General features: G+C 38.2%; 1 protein-coding gene across 1 annotated transcript in view; it reads right to left on the bottom strand.

Moving 5' to 3' along the window:
* Window positions 1-5,589: 5,589 nt before the first annotated feature.
* Window positions 5,590-27,192, bottom strand: part of LOC136885473 (circadian clock-controlled protein daywake) — a 47,168-nt gene continuing 25,565 nt past the window's right edge. The window contains exons 3-6 of the mRNA XM_067158049.2: window positions 26,334-26,481; window positions 21,686-21,828; window positions 12,255-12,404; window positions 5,590-7,957 (exon numbers count right to left, since the gene is read on the bottom strand). Of these exons, the coding sequence (XP_067014150.2) occupies window positions 7,809-7,957; window positions 12,255-12,404; window positions 21,686-21,828; window positions 26,334-26,481 (590 nt within the window). The 3' untranslated portion in view covers window positions 5,590-7,808. The remainder of the gene's footprint in view (window positions 7,958-12,254; window positions 12,405-21,685; window positions 21,829-26,333; window positions 26,482-27,192) is intronic.

The following is a 27,192-nucleotide window of genomic DNA, read 5'->3' as shown; positions in this document are numbered from 1 at the left end:
AAAAATATAGAATCCGGAAGAGGAGAAAACTAGGATAGAGTTTTTGGAAATAGTAAAGGGAAACATGCCACTGAATGAACAAAAAATGGGAGATGAAGAATGGAGAATATTTAGAAACACTACAAGAGGTAGCAGAAGTAGTATGTGAAAAACTAGTATGAGGAAAAGATGGAAGGAAATCCCGTGGTGGAACGATAAAATGAAAGACATAGTGCAGAAGAAGAACATTGCTTTTAGGACATGGTACCGAAATAGGATGGTTGAAGCAAATGAAGAGTATCAGTCAAGAGAGAAGCAAAGAGGATGGTGGTAGAAGAGAGGAGGAGGTAGATGGAAGAGTGGACCAAGAGTAAAGAAGAAGCCAGTGATGGTAGTAAAAAAGAAAGTGTTTCATGAAATGGTAAAGAGAAGGAAAGACATGGAGCATGATAAAAACAGTAAATAAAGATGGCAAGGAGGTGTAGAAAATACAAACTTAATATCATTGTGGAAGAAGTACTTGAATAATTTGAAAATCCAAATGGAATCTCAGAAGAGTAAGTAATTAAGAAGGATGAAGATGGACTACAAATAGGAGGAAGTGGAAGTAACATTGAGAAAGATGAAAGGACGGCTCCAGATTTGGATGAAATGAATGTGCAGATGGTGAGAGAGGCTGAAGAGGTGGGGAAACAATGGCTGCAATGGTCACTCTAATGTGTAATTTTACAAAAGATTTTTGAAAAGATTCTGGAAATCGAGTCAGGTTAAGGTTGGAAGAGGTCTGAGAGGAGGAAGGCCCACAGTAGATCTTGTATTTGCTGTAAGGCAGCTACAAGAATGGCATTATGAATATGGAAAAGATCTACTGATGGCCTTCTTTGATACTGAAAAGGCAAGTGACGGTGAATGCTGAAGGAAGATACGGAAGGCCCTAGAAAACAAAGTACATTCTGGTACAAAAACGGTATCCCCACTATGTATTCTGCCCCAACATTTCAATTTCAACCTTATTTTCTAACACACTTGCATTGATACCAGCGTTTTCATGCTATCAGTTTATTTACTGTGAAGTTAAGACACTCTTTGCAAGGGTATTTGTTATAAAAAGCCCAGTTTTGATTGGTTAATTGGAGTAATGTGAATGATAGAAGAACGTGATAAGATTTATCTTGATATTGGCCGTGTTCACGGTACCATCTTCCGAGGCACATTCAAATACGGCGCGTAGGAGACACTGCAATATTTGGCCACAAGATGGCACACACATGCCTGAAGTTCACAAAATTCCCACCATATACCTCTATTTGTACTTCCGTCTGACTTCTTATCAGGTGAATTTTAAAAAGAGAAACCAGTCTGGTAAGTTTTCAGAGAGCTATTGTTCTGTTTCTCAATAGATAGAATTGTGTTTCCATAGCTTACTGGATTTTGAGAGAATTTAAGATTGATATTTGTTTTTTTTTAAGTTATGGGGAGGAAGAAAGACCTATTTCTAAGGAAGCATGGCATGATTCATGCATTCAGTTCCCAAGGAATATCCAACAGGTAAATTGCTATGAGGTTATTCATTGACTATAAAACAGTGGGTAATGTTTTAAAGAAACAAACAGAGCCAGGGATGACAAGTTTGAGGCATAACTGTAGTTGCAAAAAGAATGCCAGCTCAAGATTGTGCAGGGCGCTGAAAGCGATGGCGAAGCAAGGAGAAATATTGAGTTCCAGGCAGCTTTCGTGCAAGTTGCAACATGATCTAAGTCATTCCGTTTCACACCAAACAGTTAAGACGTCTCTCAGATATGAACATTAAAAAAAAAAAAGCCTGTAAAGAAGCCACTCCTGACAAAAAGCGATCAAAGACAGAATTTTTTTTTGTTGAGATGTATGAAAATTGGAGAACTGAGGATTGGTGTAGGGTGATTTTTTCAGACGAAAAGAAATTTAATGTGTTCGGTAATGGTGGTGGTGTAAAACTGTGGATGGAGCCTGGAGACGAGTTAAAGAAGGAATGTGTTGTGGAATTAAGAAATTTAGTGAAAGTGTTATGCTGTGGGGAGCAAAAACTTCCAAAGGGGTGGGTTCAATCAATGCAGCGCCATACTGTGACATCATTAAGAAGGAAGTTTTGAATACTGCTAGGGACCATTTTAGTGGTACAAATCTAGGACCGTTCATTTTCCAGGACTACAATGCCAGTTGTCACCGATCCAGGGTTGTCCAGCAATGTGTCTCAGATCTCGGCATTCAGCGGTTATGTTGGGCCCCAGATTCCCCCGATATGAACCCCATTGACAATTTATGGGCTATTATGTCTACAAAACTCAGGAAACATTGTTACACTACCAGAAAAGAATAAACTTAAAAAATTGTTGAAGTGTGGTATCATATAATTGAGCCTGCTACTTGTAAAAAACTTGTTCAGTCAGTGCCACAAAGAGTACAAGCCCTCAAAAAGGCTAAAGGGTGGTCACACAAAGTACTGAAGCATGTAACATATATTGTAGAAATCCTGTATATTGCTATTCTGAAATAAACATTCAAATTATTTATCAACTCATAAAATATGTTTTTTCCTTAAAACATGCAGGTGGGGAATTTTTTTGGACCAGAGTGTAGTTGGGGAACACACATATGGAGGATACAGGAGATGTGTAAAGAGAGTGTGATTTGTGCAAAAGTACAATTAGAGAAAACAGAAAAAATGGTTTGAAACAAGGAAGTGCATAACTTTTCATTGTAGTAATGGTTGATATAAAGAGAGTACCGGGCAAGTTGGCCATGTCGGTAGTGGCGCACGGCTGTGAGCTTGCATCTGGGAGATAGTGGGTTCGAATTCCACTGTCGGCAGCCCTGAAGATGGTTTTCCGTGATTTCCCATTTTCACACCAGGCAAATGCTTCCCCTTCCTTCCAACTCTTAGGCCTTTCCTATCCCATCATCGCCATAAGACCTATCTGTGTCCGTGCTACGTAAAGCCCCTAGCAAAAAAAAAAAAAAAAAAAAGAGATGAGAGTGGCAGAGGAACTTGGGGAAGAAAAGACTGAAGCAATGTTGTTTGCAGGCGATTTGATGGTGTGGGAAGATAGGGTGGAGGAGATTCATGCATGGGATGAAATAGTACAAGGATATGGCATGAAATACAGTGTAAAGGAAACTGTGATGGTGTTTACAATCAGGAAGAAAGATAGACCGGCTTGTTAGAAATTAAAGCACAGGACTTAGGACTTCAGGTGAACATAGATAAAACCAAATACATGATGGTGGGAGATATAGGGGGAGCCAAAATAAGAGAATGTGGCATAACTCTGAATGGAAAGAAATATCAGAGTGTTCAAAACATTTAAATATTTTGGGTCAATAAAAACAATGCAGATGGTAATAGCATTGTATCAAAATTGCAAAAGCTGTGTTAGAACCAGAGTGGGTTGAACTGAGTGGTTCAGAGTTGAGACAGGCTTAAGACAGGGAAGTGTATTGTCTCCCTTACTCTTCATTATCATCATGGATAGAATTCTACATAATGCCAAGGAGAAGATGATGGGCGAGCAAGTAAAGTCTATGCTCTTTGCTGATGACATTGTAGTTTGGGGAGATAATGAAGAGGAAGTACAGACACAAGTTGATTTATGGAATGAGGAGGTAAGAAATTTTGGAATGAAGATTAGTACTGTGAAAAGCAAGACTTTGATCATGACGAGAGGTAACAGAAAATCCAGAGGAGTGATAAAGATAGGAAATGAACCTCTTAAAGTAGGGAAAATTTTTAAATATTTGGGCAGCATGATGTCACAAGATGGAAATGTGGATGGAGAATACATCAGTCTGCAAGTTTCTACCAGTGTGCGAGAGACATTGTATGGAACAAAGATGTGCCAATGAAGTGCAAGAAGGTTTTATACTCATCCTATTATAAACCTATCCTGACCTATGCTTCAGCAGCCTGGACGTTAACTAAGCGGAACCAAAGTAAGATACAAGCAGCTGAAATGAGGTTCTCTAAGAGCATACAGGGAAAGACAAATACGAAATGAGGAAAAGCGAGGGAGTGTGTAAACTTCAAGAAGAGATTGATATAGCAAAGCTAAAATGGTTTGGACACGTGATGAGAATGACAGAATGCCTCCTCCATAGCAACTGGTATTCCAACTCTCAGGTCCACGTGCTAGGCCACTCAACGATCGGCCATGGTGCACCAACGAGGATGCGACTACAGGAACCCACACCACGAACCATACAATATACAGGGATAATATTTACAACCACACACGTCAAAGAGAACATTCATGGATACAGAGACTGCAGAGGCCTAGGGGACGGCCTAGAATGAGATGGAGGAACTCTGTTGTGGACTGTATTGCAAATAGAGGAGTCGATAGCAATAAAGTACTAGAAGAGGAGTGGTGGAAAGATCAGGTACACTACCCTGCCCAGAGAGAATCTGGAGCAGGGAATGAATGAATGAATGAATGAATGAATGAATGAATGAATGAATGAATGAATGAATGAATGAATGAAGAAGAAGAAGAAGAGAGAGAGAAGAAGACAGAAGAATAACAGGAGATAAAAAAACAGCTATAGACATTCAAGAAAATGTAGCATGTGGAAACCAACCCTATTATACTTTGCAAAATGTGTTTGAAAGTAGAAATATCAGCAAGAATGCAAAAATCAAAATGCATATAACCATACTCAGACCAACAGTTACCTATGGTTCCGAATGCTGGATGATGACCACCAAAGAAGAAAACTGGTTGCTGAGATGGTAAAGAAAGATCCTAAGGAAGATATTTGGAGCAGTGAGAGAGAGGTTGGTGGAGAATTAGAACAAATGCAGAGGTGCAAGAATTGTTTGGACAGCCAATATTTTGGTGAAAATGAAATGAGATGGGCTGGGTATGTTCAGAGAATGCCAGCATTTTTCGAAAGTGTCTGATCACTTCCATTTTTTCCGTCTGATTAGTGTTAATAGAGGATGGTTGCTCACTTGTACTTCCTTGTAAAACAATAATCACCACCACTCTTGAGTCTTACTGTGGGAAGTGGAGGATAAGAAGGAAAAATGTAGGAAAATGGAAGAGACAAAAAGGTAAAGATGATAACAGGTGGTAAAATACGAACACAGGACACACACAAAAGCAGTAAAATATGTAACAGAATCAAACTTGGATCTTATCACATACCATTTCAGATTATGGAAATTTTCCCCTTCTTGTACTCAATGCATGAAGTACATTAACTGTACATTTTCTTCTCATCTTCAATTGTAATGGCATGTCAAATGATACACTAATATTGCTGTAGTTTCTGAATGAGACACCTTTGAGGTTCTTCCATCAACTTTTTTATCTCCTAATTCAGTTTCATAAAGTTAGTCAAATCCTGGCAGAATTCTAGAACATAAAAAACACTGTATATACGTGAATAATCTGCGCACCCTACATTTAGAGTGGGGAATTGAAAAAAATAAAAACCCTTCTATTTGTGTTTCATTTCCGTGAGATAATTCATAAGTAATATTTCAATTTGTTTTTAAACAGCTTGCCATAATCTTTGGATGCTGTAATCAGATTTCCACAATAACAAAAAGTAGAACTCGAGTTACAAGCTTTTAGTGGGAACATTTTACTTGTACCTGCATATTTGTATTGTCTCATTTCATTCATATAATCGTGCAGCCTATTTTTAATATTTAGATGATTTGTTTTTTTGGCTGACAACTGGCGATAGGGAGGTAACAACCTTATCCTGAATAATGTGTGCACCTGTGTTATTCGGTGCCATCGTTTGAAATATGCGTGGAGTATTCACATGGATACAGCGTTATTTATATACTGTCATTCTCTGCTCCTTGCTTATGATACTGACACTGTCATTGTTGTATTCAGCATGAGTTGTGCCATTATTAATCAAGTGGAACAAGAATGTGGAAGCTATTTACTTCTTTTAAAAGGAATGAAATTACAGACACATGTACAGAATATCTACAAATGGAAAAAGAAAGAATGGAACACAAGCAGTACAAAGGATCTTGTCATGTTTATAATAATAATAATAATAATAATAATAATAATAATAATAATAATAATAATAACAATAATAATCATAATATGGCCTCAGCTACTGTGTGCAACCATTTAAATTTGACAGCATCTGGCTGCCTGCTCACCAATTTTGACAGACCATTTTACTGGATGGCAAAGTAAACCGAATCTCTCTTGGGCGTCTATGGCTGAGTTTTAATTAATTTTGTCGGGTAAACACCAAATGTCTGACAACAGATCTTTTACATGTGGACATCTTACGACATCGAGTGCGTAATGGACTTTTTTCAGCCTTTCAAAAATCTGACTTCCACTGCCGGGTTTGAACCACTATCTTGGAATCCAAAGGCCGGCACTCTACCACTGATCCACAGAGGCAGTTAATAACAATGGTAGCGGTATTTCACCGTAAGTCCCTTAGTGTGTAATGTCTTTATAGGTAGTTGGTTTCTTATTTCTCTTAAGTTGACTGATCAAAAGACTCACTCCACTCCAGTACTGGTGTGGGGTAAACTCAAAAGACACCAAATAAACTTGGACAAGAGAGTAATACTTGTTTGGAATCTTCCTGACATTATTCTAAAAATCGAAACCTGCCGCCACTGAATTATGTGGGTGAAGAAAACTGCGCTGTTGTCAGATATGGGAACGGCGAAGCGACGGATGATCGAGAATGGAAATTCTAAGTTCCCATGGCGGGAATTAGATATTTTTTCTACCATCGAGAGTCGCTTATCTCTGATCATGGATTGGCAACACTGATCGTGCAGTGTTGTGTAGTCAAAGCGGCTCCACTCCAGGTCCACGTATTTTTTAAGTAGTTCTTTTTTTTTTATATTCACAGTGTGATAAATAGTATTCAAGTTATATTGTTGCAAACCATAAACATAAAAATATTTTAATAAAACTGATACAGTTTAATATGTAATCTGAAAGTACTCGTCCTGTGCTGGTGCACGCGACCCGAACGACTTCAGCTTTGGTGATATTTATATGGCCACTCTCCAGGCCAGTTTCCAGGAAAATGAAAAGACATGTTTCAGATAAATAATTTAAGTCAGACAGTTTTCTATAACTTTCCCGCAGACAAAATTTTATTGGCTCAAGAAACAAAAATGTGGCTGTTTACTGAAAATTTCAATACACGATTTTATGTATTTAAATTTACTTGTTCAGGCTTTTATTCTTAATAATTACTTAAAGTGGTTCATATGGAAAATAGTTATACTGCTGAAATCAGCAGTCTTTCCTGAAGCTTTTAGTATTAATTTTTTGCAATATTTTACTAAGTAACATCAGGAGATTATGAGAGAGCAAACTGCCTTATGTTTCGAAATGATATAACCTTGGCAACAGCGTAATTTCTCTGATCTGTCTAATTTGGTGGCCGTGGCAATAATAGTGTGCCTGTGCTGTTACTGCTGCACTCTATGTCAGTGTTACATAACAATCTGCAATCTCCCAGTTGTTTGGATTTCATCCTGTTTTCCACTTTGGGAGGGGGAAGAGCAGCCTCAGAAGCAATAGACTTTATTGTTGGATTTCTGATCCCATTGCTTTCTGGAAAGATCCTTTTTTTAAATATTCTATGTGATCTCAAAAGACATTAGATTTACCTCCATTTTTTTTTCAGCAATAGATCCGTCTGCAAAATCAGTAGGTGCGGCAAATTGGTTTGTAAGAATCATTTTGCCTTTACTGTGTTCCATTCTTTACAAAGTCTTATTTTCTCTCTCAAAGTGATATCTGTAATTCCCTTTCATTGTGAATAAATCTTCCTGGTTTGGGCTAAGGAAATAATTGTTTGAATGGGACCTTCAGGAATATCCTGTTTGCGTATTCTCTTAAGATCCTATCCCACGCATCATTGGCAAATGGCAGCATTTCTCGGTAGATCACAGGCCAAAACTCGTTGGCAAATTCTAGTGCAGCCTTATCTGGAATACAGAAATGAAAAGCATTAATTAATAACGTAGCATACTGAGAAACCAAGTTGTTTTAAAAAGAGACCACACATAATGTTCATGGATATAGCTTTTGGGTTGAATTTTGCTTTACTTTTCTTTGTTTTGAGTGTTTCCTGTATTACAAGTTATGAACTTCATTCCGGTTCCGTATTGGCTTTAAATGTTTGTTGGGTATTCAGCCCGAAGGCTGGTTTTATCCTCCACAGGTCCACGAACAGCTGTCATTTTGGATTCTTCTTCAATATACTCATTTTATGGGGCAAAATATACAGAAAATTAGTGGAAAATTACATTAAATAAATTTAAAAATTGAAACAGGAGTGAATTGAGCAACATGGGGTGAATCAAAAATTCCTTCCTTGAGTTTTTTAATGTTTTAAGGAAGAATCATTTCACAAGTTTTCAAACTCTCAGGTAAAAATCCATCCCTCAGGGAACTTTTTGAAAGTTGCCTGTTTCATGAGTGTCATAAACACAAAGTACATCATATCTCATAAACTAATAAGGATATTAAGCTGAAATTAAGATCTATTATAGTCCTACATATTCCACAACAATTTCATTGTGATTGCTCAAAAATTGTGGAAAATAAAAAAATGTCTCCCAGGTTCCCTTAAATATCTAAGAAAAATTCTAAAAGAATTTAATTGTATAAAGTCCACCTATTTAATACATGTTTGCCATTTAATAAATGGTCTGTCTAAAAAGCTACATAGGACATGTTTCAATCCAGCCTAAAGGTCATCTTCAGCTTAAAGTAACACAAAGATTAAAAACATATACAAAAACAAACAATATATATATATATATATATATATATACAGGGTCTTTATTTATGCTTGGCAAGGACTTTCTCGCTCGATCTTGGCCGCCAGTGACAGTTCAGTTGCCGGCTACCGCGCGTGCGTATGTACGGCAGAATACGGTGCTCAAAATCATTATCATGCATTTTACTCACCATGTTTACTGTTTCTGCTGAAAAAGTTACCCATGCACTGCCACACATAATCGGCATCTCCTAATGAAGTTTTCGGTTACTCTACCAAGTTCTTCAGCACTGATGGATGAAATTGCAGCTCTTGTATTGTCTTTAAGTTCATCTAGTGTGTGAGGGTTGAGCCACACCCTCCCCATCTATCACTACATAAATCAGCGATCCAAGCAATACCTTAGTGAAATATTCATGGGGAACAATATTTGAGGCCCGGATCGTGTCGACTGGGCAAGGCACATACATAACCCTGAGCTGAAAACCCCCCCTTGTAATCAGGGAACAAGGGCAAGACTACATCTATTTGAAATAAAAGAAGAAATGGTTTAAACCAGGGGATTTATTAAATAAATATGAGAGAAAAAAATTAAACCAAGAAAAGAAAATCACACAAAATAAATAGGGAAATTAATCGTAATACCGATGGACATACCTTGTTCTTTTTCACATAGTTGAAACATGGCGTGAAAACTCACTAATACTCTTCAAAAATATTGATACGTAATTTAAAATGCTCACTGCTCCTCGACACATCGCTATTACAATACCAGCAGCTTCCTTTCATCATAAACTATTCAACCAGGTCGCCCGTTTTACCAAGATTCAAGTATCCAAGGCACTGCACCATATACCATATCAGGCAACTAACAATGCGAAACGTTCGCACAACAATAAGCCGTGCCGGAGAACAAAAGGCAGATAAGAATAACGACAGATGAGACTGAGCACAGCCTCCATGGACCAATCAAAGCCAAGACAGATCAAAGAATACAATAGGTACGCCCATGCGCAAATATGAAACCAACATGGCGGGTACTCAAGCTGAGCATCAGCCATGAATAATAAATAAATATAGCTCTGCGCTGAAAACCAAACAAGGCGCGGAATTTGAAAGACAAATACAACAGGTCAATCGGCATATCAACCTTTCCTCTCCCACACATTCGAACTCTCATGCATACCACATTCACTCACACACAATGAGGGTATCGGGAAAATAAAACACGAACGGCCGTTCAGATTTCGTGGTCAAATACAAACCATAAATTATGACTCCACGGTCATTATCAGTGGGTCTCACGTACTCAAATGTTTTTTTGCGGCGTGCAATTACACATAAGGTCAGAATTGGACATTACTTTATTCACATCACTGGCATGTTGCGCCTTGTACAACCTGGATTGGTATCTCCTGCGGTCGAGACAAGGGGCACATCATGAGGATCACGCAGTATTAAAGCACGCAGTGCACCAAATCATAACCACAGAGACCCTTTTCCAATTATAACAACAAGACCACAAATACATTCATTCAAAGCACATCGGATGACGGAGCGGAAGGATGTATGCCATCGACCGTAACATACGGGAATAAATCGTCACCAAATTTAAATATAAACCAAGTATCACATACCAGTGATTATCAATGGTAAAATCAAATAGCAGTTAGCGTGAAAGGTCCAGGCTTGAACACATTAAATGAATATTTGAGGCATAAAAATGCCACACCAAACACAGCGGCAGCCATTGTTAGTATCTGCCCCACATAGAACAGCAGAAGAACTCCACAGAGTAAAAATTATCGCTCAGCAAAACGAACGACCTCACAGATAAAAACATAGCGTGTGCTGCTCCCTACTGGACGTCATTAGACTGACACACAAAACTGAAGGAAGCTATTTACATAATTAAATGTCAAATCGTGGAACATACGATAAGCATGGTTCAGGGTTGTTCCCATAAACTAAATTTTTTAACATTCCCCACAAATAAAAATCACATGCTGTTAAATCTGGGCTATGAGGGGGCCATGTATTTTTACTTATGATCCTCGTACCAAACATGCTTCACTAAGGAGATAACGACCTTTACGTCTATTTTTATTGTTTACTGAACCTGTAGGTTTGAATCTCTTGGCCGGTTGTTTTATTGTCCGATTGACAGGAATGGGTCTCCCTGGAAATTTTGCTCGAAACTTTTGTCTTGTCCTAGCGCACGATTTTCTGCACTTAATGTAAGTATTGTGCAGATATACAAGTTCACGTAACGAATATTTCACGTACATTACAGCACTATACACAATCACAATAAAACACTATACAATACGACATACAGTACGCAGTACCTTCATTGAACACCCTACTATCTCGGAGCTCAGCTCTCAGCAACTGCAGGAAGTGCCGGAAACCGCGCGCGCCAGCGGCCGATAGCGGCCTGTCATCGGCGACCAGGGTCGAGCGAGAAAGTCCTTGCCAAGCATAAATAAAGACCCTGTATATTATTATTGAATATCCAAAGCAGTTTGGAACCCTCTTTTCCATAGTATACTAGGGTTATATTTAAAATACATATTCAGTTTTACAATGAAAATGAATTCATGTATCTCATCGACGGAAAATGAAGTGGACGAAGTTAATAAAATGTTTGTAACAGCACTGCTTCTTAAACAAATGATACAGGGGTTTTGATAATGCAGTGTTGCAATAGTTCAAATGAGAGTTCAAGTCATGCCTTCTTCTTCTAAATGCAGCACATTCAAACAGTAGGTGGTCCACTATTTTTGTGAGAATCCGCAAACGCACACGCAGTCATCAGGACGATTGATTCCAAATCGATTAAAATAATAACCAAATTTACCATGACCAAAAAAAAAAAATTGAGTAATTTCAAAGCTTGGCACCAACACGTTACTTTGCAGGCGGTTGAAAACCTCAGGGAAGAATATTTCTCTTGCGACTTGGCCTCTAGTGGAAGAAGTCCAAATAAAGACCCTGTATATAATATATACTTTAAAAACATATAAAAACTTGAGATAAAATACAATCAACAAATGCAATAAAAATCTATGTTTAAAATGTTCATAGCTTCAATCTAGTTGTAACAGGTGTGGGTCCAACCGTGTTTACCACAGCTATTGGTTGGCTGGAGGAATACTTTAAAATTGTGAAGTCTGTCAAATGTTATCTCTTTATCATGCTTCTGAAATGGAGTGAAGTTTTGAAATCCGTAAATTTCTTCGTGAAGAATAAAAGTATAGCCAGGATTTAAAAGTGAAACTAAAAAGCCGAGTGTGAGTGATGTCCTGAACTCAAATTTTCTGTTTTTTCGTTTTGATTTTGGAAAGTATACTATACTCATCATGTAAGGCAGTAACATGAAGGAGAGAACTCCTTAAAGTTCCTCTGTGCTCTGGCCGGTATTGGGGAAAAATACAAGTAGCGGTGTATGCTCATTAAAAATGTGACAGCTAATTGTGTATCTTTGCTACTGTACTTACTGAAGTCCTCATTGCCTGTGAAGAGGTTAGATGCGTACACCTGCATGTCTTGTATCTCAGGAAACATTGTGAAGTGCGTGATGTGGACGTAGTCCTGCCGTCTCCTGATGACATGTTCACCGGTCAGATTCCATGTGGCAGTCACGTCAACTGGAACAGAATACAATAATCTCACTGGAAGAACATTTGCTCATGGTAACTCTAATTGAATATTCTGTTAGTCCTTTATAATGTGACACAATACAAAGGTTATTTTTTAATTAAAGACTGATTTTCCGTATCTTTTAAAATCCTGAGTGTTTACTTCATGTGTGTGCACTAACTTCCAGCATTCCTTCCTTGCCCACAAAGACCAGTTTGTTGCCACGTTGGTACCGAGTTATTGCTTCGTAGTATGCAATGGAACTCATTAAGATGAATGAGCGGTCTGCTGCGTGTGAGATGCAGCAACGAATGTTCCCCTGACAGAGATTCATCGTCATATCTATGAAGTGCACAGCCCCAATGCTATGAGTGAGGTTATTCAAGGAAGGATGGGAGAATGTTCATGATGACCCACGCTCTGGTCGGCCAACTCTGATCAGCAACAATTTTATGCGTGAGCTTGGCACCACCCTTTGTGCAAAGAGACGGTTCACAATTTCCCCTCTGTCACTTCACTTACCACACGTTTCGAGGTCAGTTCTCTACAAAATTGTGTCAAAAATTTGACTACAGAAAGTTGTGCAATCAATGGGTTTCAGAGATAATGAATGAGTAACATAAAATGAAGTGATGTGTCAGACCCAGTACCATGAGGAAGGTTGTTGAACCACATTGTCACAAGGAACAAGACTTGGTGTCCCACGTGACCACTGAATCCAATCAGCAATTGATAGACTGGTGACACACACATATCTGATGAAAGAGTTCTCAACTCACTTGATGCCACGAGGCGACTGATGAAACTACAAAGTTCAGTCCATCATGTTCTGTCTGCCACTGTGTTGTTGCTTCATGACTAGAAGGCATATGTGCATGTTTCTCAATCACTACTGATCTGCATTTAGGGCGTCCGACTCGTTGGCTGAATGGTCAGCATTCAGAGGGTCCCGGGTTCAATTCCAATGGCACGGGGGCTGGGTGTACGTGTTGTCTTCATCATCATTTCATCCTCATCACGACGCGCAGGTCGCCTACGGGTCAAATAGAAAGACCTGCACTTGGCGAGCCAGACCCGTCCTGGGATATCCCGGCACTAAAAGCCATACAACATTTAATTTCATTTTTGCATTTAGGGCAGTCGCCCAGGTGACAGATTCCCTATATGTTGTTTTCCTAGCCTTTTCTTAAATGATTGCAAAGAAATAGGAAATTTATTGAACATCTCCTTTCGTAAGTTATTCCAATCCCTAACTCCCTTTCTGATAAGCGAATATTTGCCCCAATTTGTCCTCTTGAATTCCAACTTTATCTTCATATTGTGATCTTTCCTACTTTTAAAGACACCACTCAAACTTATTTGTCTACTGATGTCCTCCCACGCCATCTCTCCACTGACAGCTCGGAACATACCACTTATTGCAGGTTATAAATTTCATTTTTTGTCCGTATTGAAGGTCTACTTGTGATACAAATTCTTATAATTTTGTTAAATACCACCTATTCAGTACAATAATGACGTAATGAAAACTTACATATTTCTTAAGTTGTTGATATGGTACATGTTTCGCTCTTTTTTCGTGAGCATCATCAGCCAATTATCATTTACTTAAGGTTATATAAGATCATGAATCTATTCTATTGGATTAAATTATGCATGTAAACCTGATTGACCTGATTGATATAACAATAAAATTATGTCTTTAAGTTAAAACATATTTGACTAAAATCTATCTAAGTTTAACATTTTATTGACGAAACTCATCTGGTAAACATCCTTTAAAATTATTTTTAAAAAACCACTTTGAGATCTGGCTAATTGTATTGATTCAATGTTGCTTGACTTGTATGGTTGTCGTTGAAACTTCGTTAACTATATTAACAATTTTCAACAGTTGATAATTGCCTAGGTTTGAACATTTAACTTGTTCTTGATGTTGCTGGAGTAACATTTGTACAAAATGTATTGGCATTAATTTTAAGTTGTCAATACGAGAATTTTGTTTATGAACAAACTTGTTGGTGAATAAACACTTTCTAATGTGAGGTAGAATTTGAATGGTTGTCATATGTTCCAAATTGGGCTTGTTGGTATATCTGTAATGAAAGATAAAAAATATATATTTATGGTTTTGATTATAATTCTGTATAAACTTCTTATCGAAAGAATTGTCACTTACTTTTCTTTCTGCTGCATAGTTGTCTAGTGTTACTCCTAGTTCTCAAGAGGTCATGGTCACAGGTATGATTCACCCGTTTGCCGCTCGCATTCCTCAGTTTGCAAGTCTCTTTAGTGTCTATAAGTTTCTTAGTGTGTAGTCAAATAATGAATTATTTTAATTGTATAATCACGCCATACTTTTATTTAATTGTAATAAATGTGTAATATTGTTCCTATGGTGAAAGTTTTATTGTATAAAATTGAATCAAAATCTCACAAAACTGTTATTACCACACTTACCTATTTTATATTCTTGTCGAGCTGAATACCGGACCTGTGAAGATTACAAGATTATTTTGTGCATCTACAGAATGGTGTGTTAATGAAGCTATGTAATATAGAGAGAAACTTTCAAAGGTGGTTAAATGAAGAAGTTATATCATGTTCAAGATCATGCCTCCACATCTCTGCACAGTATTTAAAATACAATTTACCGTTGGTCTTTTATAGCTATTGTTGAGAGTTAAGGAGAATTTCCTGTTGTGTATGTTTATCAGGAACTCAAGGGAGACTTCATTAATTAGTCGGAACATAGAAAGAATGATGAACTCTTCTCAGAAGAACTCTTAAGGTTTCACCTTACTTTTTCCTACCTGCTGGCTCTTTAGAAATATGTGCGCCTGCGTCTTGTATTCAGGAATCATTCAAGGCAAATATTTTCGCACTACAAGTTGTGTGGTTAAACTTATTTTTAATATGTATAATTTTGGCTTTCTCAACGATGCATTTGTTTCTACATTCGTCCCTGCTTTTATCTCCTCGTAAGATGTGCATTGTTTAATGTAACACCTTGTGTAAAAAATTGGGTTAAATGAAGGAGTTATATTATATTCAAGATCATGCTTTCACGTTTCTGCACAATATTTAAAAATGAAATTTACCGTGGTCTTCATAGCTATTGTTGGAACTGAAGGAGGATTTCCTGTTGTGCATGTTTATCAAGAACTCAAGGGAGACTTCATTAGTTAGTCGGAACATAAAAATGATGAACTCTTCTCAGAAGAACTCTTAAGGTTTCACATTACTTTTTCCTGCCTGCTGGCTCTTCAGAAATGTATGCGCGTGTGTTTTGTATTCATGAATCATTCAAGACGAATATTTTCGCACTACAAGATGTGTGCTTAAGGTTATTTTTAATATGTATAACTTTCCCTGTTTTCATCTCCTTGTAAGATGTGTATTGTTTAATTTCCTGTTGTGTATGTTTATCAGGAACTCAAGGGAGACTTCATTAGTCAGTCAGATCATAGAAAGAATGATGATCTCTTCTCAGAAGAACTCTTAAGGTTTCACCTTACTTTTTCCCCGCCTGCTGGCTCTTCAGAAGTGTATGCGCGCGCGTTTTGTATTCAGGAATCATTCAAGGCAAATATTTTCGCACTGCAAGTTATGTGGTTAAGCTTATTTTTAATATGTATAACTTGCCTTCTCAACGATGCATGTGTTTCTACATTCGTCCCTGTTTTTATCTCCTCGTAAGATGTGTATTATTTAATGCAACACCTTGTATTAAAAAACTGGGTTATATGAAGGAGTTATATCATGTTCAAAATCATGCTTTCACGTCTCTGTACAATATTTAAAATAAAAATTTTACCGTTGGTCTTTAGAACTATTGTTAACAGTGAAGGAGAATTTCCTGTTGTGTATGTTTATCAGGAACTCAAGGGAGACTTCATTAGTTAGTCGGAACATAGAAAAAATGAGGAACTCTTCTCAGAAGAACTCTTAAGGTTTCACTTTACTTTGTCCTGCCTGCTGGCTCTCCAGAAATGTGTGCGCGTGTGTTTTTTTTTTTATATTCAGGAATCATTCAAGAAGAACACTTTCGCACTGCAAGATATGTGGTTAAGGTTATTTTTAATATGTATAACTTTTGTTTTCTCAACGATTCATTTGTTTCTATATTCGTCCCTGTTTTTATCTCCTTATAAGATGTGTATTGTTTAATGTAACGCCTTGTGTAATATAAATGCCTACATCTTGCCTATTTCCCACATTTTGGCTGATGATGACGCAAACACAGCGTCGAAACTAGTCCCAAGTGCAAATACATGTTATAAATAAATATAACATTTTTGTATTGAAAAGGTGGACCGTTTTAAGTTTTTCCTAACATCCTTTCTCAGTTCAATACGGACAAAATGAAATTCGTATGTTTAAATTGGTAAACTGTCAATCTCTACCTCTCTGTCGAAATTCGCTCAGAGAGCATCTAAAAGCTTGCCACTTTGTAGCTTTTTTTTCTTCAGTATTGATGAAATCCCCACTCCATCCACTATATCCTGCAAACCCGGGAACTGTTTGTTGTGTGTATTTTTTTGCCCCCGCACTTTTACTTCCCAATTACCGCTACTGCTCACTGTAAATGTGTTATTTAAATGTTGTGGTCCTTAGTTGGTCTATATGAAACATAAAGAAGAAGAAACTGCCAGAAGGTGTAAAGAACTCCACTTCACTACAAATTTTCAAAGCGAGGTTAATGAACTGTCTTAAGTAGAGTAAGATTTTAGATGTTATGAATATGAAATTGACTGTTATATTTTCGTTCTTACATAATTATTTATTTAATTGTTTGTTTACTCTTACAGTGTATCAGTATGAAAAATTTAAACAATATAATTCAATTATGTATACAAAAACCTAACGTTCCATCTTAAGTGATGGGTCAGCGAACGAGGCTTCTCCACCACTTCCAGTCTCTGAACTTCTCTCCTTCTTTAATGCTTTCCAAAGTACGTCCTCACTGTTCAATGTCAATCTTCACCATGTCCTTGTACCTGAGTCTTAGTCACCCTCTTGGTCTTTTGGTCTTTTGTCTTCAAGTTTTAGATCATAGATTTGTTTTGGTAATCTGTTATCTTCCATGCGCCGCATATGTCCATACAATCTCAGTTTCTGCGCCGTTATTCTGTCCTGCAGTCTTATAACTTGAGCCTGCTTGCGGATTTCCTCATTACGGACTCTGTCCCTCCATGTTTTACTGATCATGCTATGGAAAAATCTCATTTCTGCTGCCTGGATTCTACTAACATCTTTATTTCTCATGGTCCATATTTTGCAACCATAAGTCAGAATTGGTACGTAATAGGTTTCATACATGACTCTCTTACATTTTGTTAGTATTTTCTTGTTCTATATTATGTCTTTAACTACAGTATTTTGTACCTGTTGCTACCTGTCTGAATTCTGTGGGAAATTTCCTTGTCTATAGAACTAGTATCAGAGATAACACTTCCAAGATATTTGAATTGATGGTTCATCTGTAGCTCTTTCCCTCCATTTCAATGTGTCCCACTGGTTGTCCATATCTTTTCATGACCATAAAAATATTTCCATTTGTGTATTGATAAATGTCAGAATCAATCAAAACGACCATTCCTCCTTTATATGATGTACTGATTACCTGTGATATTAAAAATGTGTAATGTGTAATTTGTTGATGTTACAAACTTATAATACTAGTGTGAATTAATTTATTTTATACATACTCTGTAGCCATTATAATATTAGCATGTACTGCACCACATGCCTTGATAAATAAATGAGAGAAAAAAATTGCGAACAAAGTCATATGAGGATAGACACAGAGTTGTGAAGTAATTGAGTAAAATTAATTGGATTACCTATAACAATTACATTCTTATTCATTTTTACTTGTAATTGTTACTTTTTACAAAATTTAACTTTTACTTGTAATGTACTTCTTGAACTAAAATGTAATCATTACATTCTAATAACTGATGTATGGTACATAGAATGGAATCAGAAATGGGAAAAGAATTGATGATGAACATAAATTATTCAGTTCTATTACTGCAGAACTAGTAACTTCAACAGTTCTGTATGAGTTACTTTCTTACCTCTCCAGTACTTCTAAAGACCAACGATGTTCTTAATATTAAACTCAGGTATTCCTTCAAGTGCCCTTGTAGGGTGTCTTTTAAGGAAATGCAAAGATGTACTCCCCTCGCCCAACCCAAAACATCAAGGCTTAGCGATGAGAATCTTAAGAACCCATTAATTATTTGCAAAGAAAATGGAAACTTATTTGAAACGCTAAAATTCATTAACTAAAATACAATAGTATCCAAAAGTTAACCATAATCACTAAACAAGGCCATATCACCTGATAGGAATATCAGACGGATTGCTGAACAAACGGAAGCTGAATCACACACCATATATCACACAACTTGTCCAAAAAAAACATTGTCAGAAAGGTTCTGATAGCTAAGGTGCACCTTTGACAACAACTAACAAAGCTTGGCAAGGTCTTCCACAACAAAATATGCTGTTAATATGGTGTATGGTTACCCCTAATGGCCACGCATGCTTTGCAGCGACATGACACGCTCTCTATCAGACGGTCCAAGACCTTTTGTGATAGTCGATCCCATTCCTCCAAAAGGGCAATGCGAAGGTCTTGGAGGGTCCTTGGTGGAGGCTGACGGGATGCACTTCATCTCCGTAATGCATCCTAGGCATGTTCTGTAGGATTCAGATCCGCAGACCTCGCTGGCCTATCCATGCAATGAATGTCTTCCCCAGCCAGAAATTCAGCCACCAGAGCAGCATGGTGCGATCGGGCATTATCGTCCGTTAATAGGAACTCTGGACCAACCGCACCTCTGAAGAGTTGAACATGTGGTCTCAGAACCTCATCCCTGTATCTCCGAGTGTTAACAGTGTTCCTCGGACCACCCACGAAGATGTGCAGGTCCGTACGGCCATTCAACATGATGCCGCCCCACACTATGACGCCACCACAGCCATACTAGTCCCGTTCCACAATGTTCCTGTGGTTGTATCGGCTACCCGGTTCTCTCCAGATTAATGTGTGACGGAATAATTCTGCAAACTGAAGCGGGATTCATCTGTGAAGAGCACATGCCTCCATTCATTCATGGTCGAGTTTTGATGTAGACGGCTCCACAGTAAACGGGCCCATCTCTGTACTGGAGTGAGCGGGACGCACAGCACTGGACGTCGGGCAAATAGCTGTGATGTTCTGAGCCTTCGGTACACAGTTTGCCGGGAAACGCAATCCCTGAGTCGGCTGCAAGCTCCGCCAACAATTGTCTTGCAGGGGCAGTTAAGGCCAGATATCGGTCTTGCTGTGAGGTGGTTACCCTTGGTCCACCTGGTACTGGCCTACGACTAACATCTCGTGTGTCTCGAAATTGTCTCCAAAGCCTGGAAATGACACTTTTTGGCACATTCAAGGATACGGCGACTTCGGTCTGTGTCTGGCCTGCTTCCAGGCAGCCAAGTAGTCTACCTTGCAAAACGGGGTCCAAATGGCATTGTTGTGCCATTATGTTGTCACGTTCACCACGAGGCTACACTCCGCACACTACAACAGGGCAAACACGACTGAGGGAATATGGGGCACAGGCACTGGCTGTATTTACCTTGCGGTTACGCCTCTAGTCAAAGCAGGGAACACTCCTTTCCTATACAGAGCGAACACGTAAGGTTGGTAGGTGCATATGTCCTGCGATTTGCGGTCTATTTCCTGTTGCCCTGCTTACTCGTAACTTATGGTTAACGTTTGGACACTAGTGTGAAAACGATGGAAGAAGATCATTTTGAAATTTCCAAGGTATGCTTATTCTCACCTAGTGATGATAGTTACTTAATGCTTTTATGCTTTAAAAAAAACACAAAATGAGGTAATACCTTTTCCTTGCAAACTTTGTATTATTCCAGTCCCATACACATAAAAGAAAAAAATAATAGATTTCCTTGACTAACATTCTGCAAAGTAATTGTAATTTTACTGATTCCTTGTTGAAAAAGTAATTTGTACTTGTAACTGAGTACTAATTGAGCCCAATTAATCTTTTCTTATACTCTTCCCATCACTGAATAGACAGGCCCATGGGGAAAGAGGGAGTTCACCATCCAGGCTTGGTTATTCCCTCAGACTCAGAGAGGAATCCCACCTCACCACCTCAAGGGCAGTGTCCTGGAGTGTGAGACATTGGGCCTGCAGATACAACTGGGGAGGAGATCCAGTACCTCACCCAGGTGGCCTCCATGCTATGCTGAGCGGAGGCCTTGTAGGGGATAGTAAGATTGGAAGGGATAGGAAAGGAAGTGGCCATGACCTTAAGTTAAGTACCATTCCAGCATTTGTGTAGAGAATAAGTGGCGAAACCATGGAAAACCACTTTGAGGATGGCTGAGGTGGGAATCGAACCCGCACCTCCTGGGGTGGCAGCTAATTACGCTAACCACTACACCATAGAGGCAGACGTTTATTCCGTTTATACTGTTATTTCTTCCTGGCCATGATCCTATATTTCTATATATGACTTAGAAAGACAACACGAAAGAAACAAAGAACGGAGCATAGTTTGAGGAATGTACACAATGACCGACTGTGACTGGAGTCTGTAAACACAGTAACAAGCAGTGTTGCCACTGAACAGGAATGACATTACCCTAACATTACCAAACTTTTACACTTAATTACCCTAGATATAAAAAATACATGATTAAAAACAAATAACTTAAATTTATTTCCAACCTATTTTCGTGGTTTGCAGATTGAAAAATTTTCTGTGTCTCTGTTAAAAGGTGTGCTTACATGCCTGAATTTTTTTATCATTGTTTTGGAATGACTATCCATTTTCCTTTGTATTTTATATGCCTACCTTAATAAATACAATAAGTTAATTATGTTAATTATCACATTTTTCAGTTTTAAAATATTCCATTGCTTTGTCCATGTTAATGAACCTTAATATATCACTTTTATCTCTCTCAACAGACATGTTAAATTCAATTATTCGTACAAAACATGGTTTCAGGATTGTGTTAAATTCGAACACTCAGGAATGGGCTGTTATTACAGTAGAACTGTGAATAAGACAAGCATAATCATTTTTTGTATTTGTAGTAAAATGATGCTGTCACACTCAAGTAATTTTTCCATTTTCAAAGCTTGTCATTGTTATACTCTAACCTTACCCTAGAATTACCTTATGCAGTACAAAATTTCCCCAGATTAATGGCATCACTGGTAAGAAGGCCACTGCATTGCTGTAGTTGGTGTACTTACTCATACTGATGTTGTAGACTCCTTTTCCATTGATTGGGAACACCACAATCTTGCCTTGAGCCTTGTAGTCTCCTTCCAGGAACAACACTGGGAATCTAACATCAATCAGTAGTTCAAATGTCTTCGAGTCATTTAAGGTGGCTCTGGAAAAAGCGCAAAGATACAAAAATAAGTAGAGCATATTAATCATAAAATGTTGTTACAATTACCTATGCCAGAGCATTGTATACAATGGAAAGGGAACACAAAATTTATGAACCTATCTATCTATATAAAATACCATGTCCTGCCTGACTGACCTGCAGGATACTGGAAACAGTTATTATCATTAAGTCTGTTAACAGTAAACAATAAGTGCAAGTTATAGAATAATGTTACTGGTTTTAACCTTGTATAGTTGAAGATGTTCAAAATTAGAACGAAACATGTCCTATGTTTTTAATAATTTAGCAATAAAATAAGGATGAGATCCTAATTTTATAATTGCTTTTAAAGTATTGAACAGGTGGAAATCAAAGTTTTATTGTTCTCCTTTGATTCATCATCGCCGAGTCAAAACTACTGGACATAAACAAATCAATTTTGGGGATACATGCAAATTACAGTGAAGCCTCCGTGGCTCAGGCGGCAGCGCACCGGCCTCTCACTGCTGGATATCGTGGTTTAAATGCCAGTCACTCCATGTGAGATTTGTGCTGGACAAAGTGGGGGTAGAGCAGGTTTTTCTCTGGGTACGGTACTCCGGTTTTCCGTGTCATCTTTCATTCCAGCAACACTCTCCATTGAACATTTCATTTCATCTGTCAGTCATTAATCATAGCTCCAGAGGAGTGCGACAGGCTTCGGCAACTGGCACATTTCCTATCCTCACCGCTAGATGGGGGCTTCATTCATTCCATTCTTGACCCGGTCGAATGACTGGAAACAGGCTGTGGATTTTCATTTTCATTTACAGTGTACGTACTCACTAAAGGAGGATTTTTGGATATTCAGTCGCTAAGCAGGTGAAAAGAGGGGTGAGTTTTAAAAATGAGTACCATTTCTGTATATCAAAACTTAACAGTTTGAAGATGTGAAAATTGGTATTTGGAATCTCCTTTACAAATAAAGAAGTATTTTTTTTTGTTTTCAGAAAATCCACTTAATGGGGGGCAAACATACGTGAAAAAGGGATTGAATCCTTTTTATAAGGGTACTTTTACTGGTATCTCAAAAACTGAAGATGTTACAGATGTAAAAATTGGTATTTGGAATCTCCTTTTAAAATAAGGAAACACTTATATATATATATATATATATATATATATATATATTTGGGAAATCCACTTGGGAGGAGTAAATGAAAATAAATGAAAAAGGGGTTGAATCCTTTAATGGGGATATTTATGTCTCAAAAGCTGAAGATGTTACAGACATGAAGATTGGTATTTGAAATCTCCTTTAAAAATACAGAAACACTTTTCTTTATGTTTTTGGAAAATACACTTGAGGGGGTGGAAAGAACTGAAAAATTGGGAAAATGTTTAAAATGAGTATAAAAGCTTAACATGCACCAGTTGTGAAACTTGGTATTTGAAACCTCCTTCAAAGCTAAAGAAATATGTAGTTTTGTTTTCGGAAAATCTACTGAAGTGGGGAAGTGAAAAAGGAGTTCAATTCTTTTTATGATGATACATAACTTATCTCTGAAAAACTGAAGATGTTGGTTCTGAAATCTTCTTTAAAAATAAAGAAACACGTACCGTACTTTTGTTTCCAGAAAGTCCACTTAATGGGGGAGGAGGGTGGAAAGAAGTGAAGGAGTTGAATTCTTGTTATGAGGATACATATATCTAAAAAAATTGAAGATGTTACAGACGTGAAAACTGATATTTGGAATCTCCTTTAAAAATTAAGAAACGCCGATTTGTTTCGTAAAATCCACTAAGGGGCTGAAAAGAATTGAAAAAGCGGGCGAATGAGTGAAGAAGTAGTTGAATTATGTTTATGAGGAAACTTATATTTCAAAAACGTAAGATGTTACAGACGTCAAAATTCGCATTTGGAATCTCCTTTAAAAATAAAGCAGCATGTATTTTTTGTTTTCGGAAAATCCTGTTAGGGGTGGGGAAGGGGGTGAGAGGAAAGGAAAGGGGTTGAATTATTTTTATGGGGATAGGCCCTACTTATATCTCAAAAACTGAAGACGTTACAGACGTAAAAATAGAGAAACCGGTATTTTTTCGGAAAATCCACTTACGGGAATGAAAAGAATTGAAAAAGCGGGTGAATTTTAAAAATGAGTATATCTACAGTATGTCTCAAAAACAATGTTACAGACGTGAAAATTTGTATTTGAGATGGCCTCTAGCAATACAGGAATATGCTTTTTTGTTTTCGGAAAAGCCACTTAACAGGGGCGAAAAGAAGTGAAAAAAGAGTTGAATTCTTTTTAATGATGATACTAATATCTCAAAAACTGAAGATTTTACAGACATGAAGACTGATATTTGGAATCTCCTTTAAAAGTAAAGAGAAACATGTTTTTCTTGTTTTCGGAAAATCGCGGGGGTTGGGGAGAGGGTGGGGGAAAGGACTGATAAAGGGGTTGAATTATTTTTATGGGGATACTTATACCTCAAAAAGTGAAGACGTTACAGACGTGGAAATACGTATTTGGAATTGCCTTTAAAAATAAAGAAACACGTTAATTTTTGTTTTAGACTTGAGAGATGACTGTTTCTCACATGATGTCGCATGATCCAGAGTTAGCTCTGCCAGTAGCCTGGTTATCTTAGCCCCAAAAGGAAATAGTTCTGGAGTAAATGAAACTCAATTTTTCGGCGATTTTGTTATACTTTAGGAATTTTCAGATAATGTCTTAGTGCAGTACCGAGGTACGATTACTTTAATCAAATTACGAATTCCATGGGAGCGAAGCCGCGGGTAACCACTAGTCTGTCTATATATAGACACATACTGAATGTATGTAAATTATACTGACAACAACAAATCAGGGCTGCCCTCCGTGTGATGTAAAGAACTGTCGGATTGGCGGAGAAAATGAGCTTACTTTCTTCATTTCCGAGTGTGCTATTCAAATTGACGAATTCGCCGTATTCGCTGCTGGGTCAGAGCGCAAATCGCTGGCTACTGCTCTGCTTCATGGTATTTATTTTAAGTCTAGTGATGTCAATGGAGACGAGATACAATGAACGTCGAACTATTCAGCTTTGAGGCCCGAGCTGCACATTTCGTCACAATGCCTCAAACACATTTACACAAGCAACATCACATTCAAAGTGCAGTATGACCGTGAAAAGCTAAAATATGCATTGACATACCGGTAGCCTATAAAATAAGGCTAAACACAATATGATCAGAAACGTCCAATTCGCGCTTAATTTCAACAAATAGCCAAATCGGAATATGAATAGGGCCCGGATGTTTATGCCCTAAAAATGTTAGATATGCAAGCATTTATGGCCTAAAATGTATTAAAATATGACAAATATGACTTAAAAATGTTTTGGTAACATTTTATAAATCTTCAAAATCTTGCCGCTATTTAAATCAGCATTATATTGACAATATACTTTTAAAATCTAGAACGTTAAATAAAATAGGCCTAAGTAATAATATTAATTTTATTATTATATTTTGAATTTATTTAATTACTCTATGTGTCACATTTTGATGGGCGATCAGAAAGAATTACAATAGAAAATTACATACAGTCCGCCTCTGTGGTGTAGTGGTTAGTGTGATTAGCTGCCACCCCTGAAGGCCCGGGTTCGATTCCCGGCTCTGCCACGAAATTTGAAAAGTGGTACGAGGGCTGGAACAGGGTCCACTCAGCCTCGGGAGGTCAACTGAGTAGAGGTGGTTTCGATTCCCACCTCAGTCATCCTGGAAGTGGTTTTCCATGGTTTCCCACTTCTCCTTCAGGCAAATGCCGGGATGGTACCTAACTTAAGGCCACGGCCGCTTCCTTCCCTCTTCCTTGCCTATCCCCTCCAATCTTCCCATCCCCCCGCAAGGCCCCTGTTCAACATAGCAGGTGAGGCTGCCTGGGCGAGGTACTGGTCATCCTCCCCAGTTGTATCCACTGACCTAGAGGCTGAAGCTCCGCCCTTGAGGCGGTAGAGATGGAATCCCTCGCTGAGTCCGAGGGAAACGAGATTAAGTAAGAAAGAAATTACATACATTTAAAAGTTTTCAAAAAGAAACGATCTTCTGTTTTCACGCAACTTTGACTTGTAACGGGAAAAAGACCGCTCAACGTTGCAGGATATCGTTAGAGTTCAAAAGAGGGTCACTATTCTGTCGTTTTCTACGCATCTGTCTCTTTCATACAGCTACCCTCCTAATCTGCATACATGTATATTGTAAGAAATTACAGACAACACAGGAGATGTGAAAAAGAAGATATGCGAAAATGGAATAAGAAGATAAAAATGACAAACAACACGACAATTCACGGAGAAATATGACCATAAAATGACCAGAAAATGACAAAAAAACGTTAAAAGAGCCAAAATATAACTTTATATGACCCACGAAAATTGCATAATTTGAGTCTCCGTAGATAAAATCATGTTTAACTTGTATTTTCCATAAAGACAAAATATGGCAAGTGATAAACATCCGAGTCCTATAAATGACTTACCGGACATCTGTGACTTGAATCCCTTCCAGGCCGTAGACTCGTGTGTTCTTGACTAGCATCTTTCCGTTCACGTCACCTTGGCGATATTCCACTAGCATCTCCGGAACTACCATAGGATCAAATGGTTCGAGGTCGAACTCAGGTACTCCTGTTGAATAATGATACAAGGATAGAATATCTTACTTGTGTTCGGTATTCATTAAGGATAGTTCCATGACCCCCTGGAAGGTTTCCTCAAGGAGCTATGGAGCAGGAAATGTTGGTCTGGTGTGTAGCCTTGGTAATGAGTTGTAAACAACAGTGAGACAAAAGTGGATAATTAACCAGACGTATGAAAAACTAGAACACTGTTTCTCAGGTGCCGGGCCTGGGATAATTCCTACCGGGAGTAGGATTGTCTTCACCCTCAAATGATGAGGTGGGGTCAAAATTGGCACCAGCATAAAAATACTCATACCGAGCGAGTTGGCCGTGCGATTAGGGGCGCGCAGCTGTGAGCTTGCATTCGGGAGATAGTGGGTTCGAACCCCACTGTCGGCAGCTCTGAAGATGGTTTTGGGTAGTATCCCATGTATACACACCAAGAAAAACAGGTTGGAATGGAGTTTCTTTCACTGACTGCAGCAATTCCTGTCGCGTTTGGAAGCGATTTTCATTCACAAGCCGTGAAACGCGTCTTCCGGTCCCTCTCAGGTGGTGGTGGTGGTGGTGGTGGTGGTGGTGATTATTGTTTTAAGAGGAAGTACAACTAGGCAACCATCCTCTATATAATACTAATCACTAACACTAATTCGAAAAATGAAGGTATCGGCTCTGCTACAGTCCTCACTTAATGCGCTCTCGAACTGGTGCCGTACTT

The sequence above is a fragment of the Anabrus simplex genome, chromosome 14 (genome assembly GCF_040414725.1).
Source record: "Anabrus simplex isolate iqAnaSimp1 chromosome 14, ASM4041472v1, whole genome shotgun sequence".
Taxonomy (NCBI): Eukaryota; Metazoa; Arthropoda; class Insecta; order Orthoptera; family Tettigoniidae; genus Anabrus; species Anabrus simplex.
This window is presented reverse-complemented; position numbering and strand designations above follow the sequence as displayed.